The sequence below is a fragment of the Genypterus blacodes genome, unplaced genomic scaffold (assembly GCF_046128005.1).
Source record: "Genypterus blacodes isolate CSIRO-AG114 ecotype Tasmania unplaced genomic scaffold, CSIRO-AGI_Gbla_v1 ptg000315l_1, whole genome shotgun sequence".
In the NCBI taxonomy this organism is placed as follows: domain Eukaryota; kingdom Metazoa; phylum Chordata; class Actinopteri; order Ophidiiformes; family Ophidiidae; genus Genypterus; species Genypterus blacodes.
This window is the reverse complement of record NW_027467102.1, coordinates 72,501-79,133: the sequence shown is the minus strand read 5'-3', so window position 1 is coordinate 79,133 and position 6,633 is coordinate 72,501. Positions and strand designations below refer to the sequence as shown.

Genomic DNA, 6,633 nt, shown 5'->3' with positions numbered 1-6,633 from the left:
ATGAGAGTGTGAGAAACCCATGAAGAAGAAGAGACGCCACAGAGCAGAAGTGTCACTCTGCTGTCCGGCCTCATTCTTCATCTGCTGACCTCGGCTTCATCTCAGCTTCATCTTCATCACACAGCACACAGGCTGAGCACAGCAGCTTCATGAGCTAAACTACAAGCATGTCTGTATGAACTGAATGATCAATGGGATTGATTGATTGATTGATGTGATGACAGAATTCCCGTCTCCTTCCTGATGGAAGTTTGCAGCTTTGATGATATGGATGTGATTGTGTGAAAGTTGTGATTCTGTGTTCAGGGAAACTTTCTGTATGTTTCCTGTAAGTTTCTGTTTCTTAGCAACAGCTTGACATGCTGTTTCTAACATTCCTGCCGTCTGTCTCCAGCTGACAGGTCGCCTCTGTGTCTCCATCACAGGCGTTAATGTCGCTGCTCTCTTCGTTGTTTTCTCCATCGTCAAACTGTGATGACATAAATCAAACGTGATGTTTTCATCTCGCTGACAGCTGCTCTCATCAACAATCAGCTGTTCAGGCCGCGGCGAGCTTCACTCTCACACTGCGACGGCGGCGTGCGGGAGCAGAGCGAGCCGCCAGCGCCGCACCAATCTGACAAACAAGCTCACAGAGAGGGAATGGAGGAGGGTGGAGTCTGAACCTCTCCACTCTACTGTCAGAACATTACTTCTTCATTTAGTCCCTCAATCTGTTTCCAAATTCAGTGTTTTTGTCTTGACATCGTTTATCTCTGAGCGTTGCCGAGGCGATTCTGCATCTTTCAGGTTTCCTCATCCATTCACTTCCTGTCACAGATCAATCACAGATATCAGCCTGATGTTCCCTCTCAGCCATCATCTCTCTCTGAGGTGAAGACACTTCCTGGAGGAGACGATAAGACGCAAGACGCTCCCTGATGCCTGAGTGTCAGAGTGTTTCATCACTGCAGCGTGTGTGTGTGTGTGGGTGTGTGGGTGTGTTTGGTCCTGGTGACATGCCCTGATGGACGCTGACTGTCTGTGGTAGCACTGAGATCCACTCATTGATTTACAATAAGGCTGAGCTGAGGAAAGGAAAGGAGAGGAGATGAGAGAAAAGTACAAGGAAGGAAAGGAGAGGAAAGGAACGAGAGGAAAGGAAGTAGAGAAAAGGAAAGGAGAGGAAAGGAAAGGAAAGGAAAGGAGAGGGAAGGAGAGGGGAGGAAAGGAAAGGAAAGGAAAGGAAAGGAAAGGAAAGGAAAGGAAAGGGAAAGAGAGGAGAGGAAAGGAAAGGAAAGGAAAGGAAAGGAAAGGAAAGGAGAGGAGAGGAGAGGAGAGGAAAGGAAAGGAAAGGAAAGGAAAGGAAAGGAAAGGAGAGGAAAGGAAAGGAAAGGAGATTAGAGGAAAGGAGAGGAAAGGAAAGGAAAGGAAAGGAGAGGAAAGGAAAGGAAAGGAAAGGAAAGGAGGGAGGAAGAAGAAAGCCATAATGTGCACTTCCCCTGTTCTCCCATCATGCTTTGTGAGTGAAGGTCCCCTGCAGGGTTAGCGGTGTTAGCGTGGGGTTAGCGTTAGCCGCGCCTCTCTCTGGGCGAGGCTAAACGGAGCTGAGTGTTAGGGTCGGGTAAACTCACGCCGAGCAGAAAAGATTCTTTTCAGGACGGCAAATGTAGCCGACGTCCTCCCACGGAGCTAACGAGAGCCAGGCCGCGACCTCTGACCCCGGGGCGCTAAAGGTCGCTGCGCTCATGTGAAATTAAGAGCTATTAAGAGGGGGGTCAGCGCTAATGAGGACCCCTGTCTGGACCTGGAATGTGGAGCGGTCGTGCTCTCTGTGGGCGACACAACCGAGAACACGTTTAATCACCACGGATACGATGACATCACCTCTCAGTGTAAAGGAATCTATGGATTATTGACTACTTTGAAGTTTTCAGAGCTTCACTAATAAACATCCAAACATTCTATCCTCTAAAGTAGTAAGGTTGCTTTTTTACCTTAAGTGGCAAAAAGCTGCACTTTAAAAACAACATATATTAGACAGGACGACACATTTAGGTTTGTTTATACTTCAAACAAAAACAATGTTTAGATAATGTTGTATATATCTAATTTAATTTAATTTAATTTAATTTAATTTAATTTAATTTAATTTAATTTAATTTAATTCTATTTACTTTAATTTTTAAAAGGCTGTAGATAACACTGTGACCTCTAGGGGGCCCTAGTGAGGCTTTGCAGTGTCATCCAAACAGGACAGAAGGCCTTCGGTTGGTTAGATGGTTTGCTTCCATGTCTTCTCCTCCTGTGTGTCCATGTGTTCCTCTGTCATCATGTGTGTGTTCATGCTGATGTCACTACAGACTGTGAGAGAGTGGAATCCTGAATTTCAGGATATTTGACTGCACACACACACACACAGACACACACACACACACACACACACACACACACACACACACACACACACACTGTTATGATCTGCTTGTGTGTTGAGGTGTGTGTGTGTGCTGTCAATCATCTGTTTGTGTTACCTGTTGCCCCGCCCACCATACTTCCAAAGAGGCGGAGCCTCAACCTGATTCTCTACCAGTCAATTAGAATGTGAGGGACTTTCCATCAGAGCAACACGAGGAAGAGAGGAAGAAGTTTGTCCCCGGCTCAGCAGCGTCGCCCAGGTGAGCACACTGAGTGTTACAGCTCTGTCTCCTCACTGCTCTGTCACCTCACTGCTCTATCCCCTCACTGCTCTGTCACCTCACTGCTTCCCTCCTGTTCCAGCTGCTCTATGTGAGCGGCGCCCTGTCGGCCCTCTTTCCTCTCCACTTGTTCACCCTCAGAGCAGGAGAAGTGCAGCAGGAAGCGATCTTGTTTATGAGTGATCTTGTTAATGAGTGAGCTGCTCAGTGAGCCGCACCCTGACAGCAGAGCTCATTAAAGCTGCAGGGGGAAGAGAACAACTTTAAAAGACAAAAGTTTAATTTCTGTTCTGATCAATACTCAATCAATCCTCATGATTGATCTGTTAACCTTTCACAGACTTCACTTCATCTTTACATAGATCAACTATAATGACTGAAGTCTCACGAGGCTGAACTGTGATGCTAACAGCACGCTGCCATCAGAGCTAAGTGTTAGCATCATAATGCTAACTGTAAACATCTTTGAAGCCTTTTCAGGACAAACTAGATTTTTCTTGTTTCACTTTCTCAGTAAAGTTTGTCTCTCCTGTTTGTGTCCCCCAGAGATGTTTTCACTCATGTTCTGGTCTGCTCTCAGTTTGTAGACATGTCTGCTGCCAGCTGTCTGCTGTCTGAAGAACAGTTCCTGTGCTCCATCTGTCTGGAGGTCTTCACTGATCCAGTCTCCACACCATGTGGACACAACTTCTGCAAGATCTGCATCACTAAGCACTGGAAGAGTAAGGCTCAGTGTGTGTGTCCTCTGTGTAACCAGGGGTTCTACAGAAGACCTGAGCTGAAGGTCAACACCTTCATATCTCAGATGGCTTCTGAATTCAGACAGTCCACTAAAATTGAAGACAGCTTTAGATCAGAGGAGCCAGCTGCCAAACCAGGAGAAGTTCAGTGTGACTTCTGCACTGGAACCAAACTAAAGGCCATCAAGTCCTGCCTGAAGTGTGAGGCCTCCTACTGTCAGACTCATCTGGAGCCTCATCTGACAGCAGCACGCCTGAAATCACACCAGCTGATCCATCCTGTGGACAACCTGGAGGACAGGATGTGTAAGAAGCACAATGACACGCTGAAGCTCTTCTGCAGGACCGACCAGACCTGTGTGTGTTCACTCTGTCCTGCTTTAGACCACAAGAACCATGAGTTTGTTCCTCTGGAAGAAGAATATGAAGCGAAGAAGGCTGAGCTGGAGAAGACAGAGGCTGAACTTAAGCAGAAGATCCAGTTCACACAAGTGAAGATCCAGGAGATCCAACAGTCAGAACAGCTCAGCAGAGAAGCTGCAGACAGAGAGAGAGCAGAAGGAGTTCAGATCTTCACCGCTCTGAAGCAGCATGTGGAGGACATCCAGGCCGACTTCATGGAGACCTTGGAAGAGAAGCAGAGGAGCACAAAGAAACAGGCTGAAGACTTCATCAAAGAGCTGCAGCAGGAACTCTCTGAGCTGACGAAGGTATCTGCTGAGGTGGAGAAGCTCCTACTCTCTGAAGACCACCTCCTCCTCCTCCAGAGCTTCTTATCCATCAGCCCTGCTCCTCCCACCAAGGACTGGACACAGGTCAGAGTCCAACGGTCATATGAGGGGAGTGTGGTGAAAGCTGTGGCTCAGCTGGAGGAGACTATCAGTCAGGAGACGAAGAAGCTTCTGGAGGTGGAGCTGAAGAGGATCCAGCAGTTCTCAGTGGACGTGACCCTGGATCCTGATTCAGCTCATCCCAAACTCATCCTGTCTGATGATGAGAGGGAGGTTTACCGTAGTGACGTGAGGAAGAATCTCCCAGACAACCCAGAGAGGTTTGACACCTACGTTAGTGTGTTAGGAAAGCAGAGCTTCTCCTCTGGAAGATTCTACTACGAGGTTCAGGTCAAAGGAAAGACCGGCTGGGATTTAGGAGTGACCACGGAGACCAGCAGCAGGAAGGGAACCATCATCCCCAGTCCTCAGAACGGTTTCTGGACTGTGGGTCTGTGGAAAGACCTGAACGAGCTCTTGACTCACGAGGACCGCCCAGTCCGCCTGAGTGTGAAGTCCAGGCCTGAGAAGGTGGCCGTGTTTGTGGACTATGAGGAGGGTCTGGTCTCCTTCTACGACGTGGACGCTCCGGCTCTCATCTTCTCCTTCACTGGCTGCTCCTTCTCTCACAAGCTCCTCCCATTCTTCTGTCCCTGTTTTACTTATGGTGGTACAAGCTCCGCCCCTCTGATCATCTCAGCTGTCAGTCACCCTACCGTGTTTTTATGAATCCATTCATTTAATGGGACAGAGACTCTTCTTGACTGATGATGTCATAATTGTCTTCTGGTGTTTCTCTCCTTCCTGCTGTAACACAATGAATGACCTTCATCACTATACACCTATTAATCAATATTAATCAATACATACCTGGAGCCACATCATGACAGATGTGTGATCAGTGTAGATATAACAGATGTTTGTGTTTATGAATGGGCTGAATTCTGTCTATGGTCTTTGTTTTGTTTGAGCAAAGACAATAAAAAGCTCTGATGACTTCCTGTCAGCCGACTTCCTGTTTGATATCAAAGCTGAAGATGTGTTTGCCTTTACAGATCTATAGACTGATACTAGACAACTACTGCTCTCTGATTGGCTGTTCAGCTGGAGAGTGGAATCTGGAATTTCAGGATGTTTAACTGCACGCACACACGCACACACACACACACACGCACACGCACACACACACACATGTTCACACACGCACATACACAAGTACACACACGTCTTACAAGCAGATTACAGTAGTGAGTGTATCTGCAGTGTGTGCAGGTGTGTGTAGTCATGCGGGCGGGTGTGTGTGTGTGTGTGTGTGTGTGTGTGTGTGTGTGTGTGTAAACATGTCAGGTGTGAGCGATGTTGCTGAGGCGTTGACCTGCTGAGTGATGGGCTGGGTGATGAATCACCTCCTCTTTCAGGTAAGAGGTCGCTGCTCCCTCCTCCTCCTCCTCCTCCTCCTCTCACATCTGTGGATTCAGCTGTGGCCTCTGTGACCTCCCTGTGGGCTCTGTGCCAAGCTTGTACTCTTCCTCCTCCTCTTCTTCTTTGTCACTCCTCTCCTCTTCCTCCTCCACACTTTCTCTATTTTCTCTGTCTATAGCCGTGCTTCATCTTCCTCCTCCTCTCTTTTGTTTTGGACCTGTGGTTCAGGCGTCAGTGTGTCCGTCTGCCTGCTCCTCTCCTCTCCTCTGCTGTGTGAGGATGAGTGGTGTTCACCTGTGGTGTTACTGATGAAGCACTCCTGTGTTTACATGCATGAGTCCATGCTGTTCAAGGCAGCAGCTCGCCGTGTGTGTTCAGTGTGTGTGGCCCCGCTGGATGGAACCATAACCCTGGACACACACACACACACACACACACACACACAAACACACACCCAAGGCTGCTGCTTCTCTCTTTATTGAGTCTTTGGGGCATATTCCTCTGCATTCATCTGATTGACTTTAGTAACTTGTAGCTCAATCTTCTTCTGTTTCCTCTCTCCTTTTATTCCTATTTTATTCTTATTTCTGCGTCTGCTATTTTTCCTTTTTTTCCTTCCAAAACGTCCTTTTTTCTAAACTTCATTTTCTCCTGTTAATAACCGGTCCTGTCAGCTTGGATATCAGCCGGTTCTTCTGTTGTTTGTCTTCACTTCACACACTTCAGCTCATCCTTGTGTTCTCTCTCACACACTTCTGGTCCTTCTCCAGTGTTGTGTAACATCTGCTGCTCACCTTAAGGGTTAAAGGTTTAGAGAACTTCCTGCTCTGCACGCTGAGATATCTGCAGTATCTCAGTTTGTTGGTATGTGCATGTGATGCTGAGGAAACACTGGGATCACCTTGTGAGTGTGTGTGTGTGTGTGTGTGTGTGTGTGTGTGTCATTGGATTACAGGTCACACTGATCTAATCATCCAGCTGTGAGCCGTCCTGCCGTCCTGCAGACAGAGGCCTCAGTCTGCC

General features: G+C 47.7%; 1 protein-coding gene across 1 annotated transcript; it reads left to right on the top strand.

Annotated features, from left to right (window-relative positions):
• Positions 1-2,528: 2,528 nt before the first annotated feature.
• On the top strand, positions 2,529-5,194 carry LOC142988316 (E3 ubiquitin-protein ligase TRIM39-like). The gene is made up of 2 exons (XM_076137445.1): positions 2,529-2,657; positions 3,259-5,194. The coding sequence occupies exon 2, from the start codon at positions 3,268-3,270 to the stop codon at positions 4,915-4,917; it is 1,650 nt and encodes a 549-aa protein (XP_075993560.1). The 5' UTR covers positions 2,529-2,657; positions 3,259-3,267; the 3' UTR covers positions 4,918-5,194.
• The last annotated feature ends 1,439 nt before the right edge of the window (positions 5,195-6,633 follow it).

Excerpts from the sequence above, each read along its gene's own strand:
- LOC142988316 (XM_076137445.1), top strand. The coding sequence starts at position 3,268 with ATGTCTGCTGCCAGCTGTCTGCTGTCTGAAGAACAGTTCCTGTGCTCC.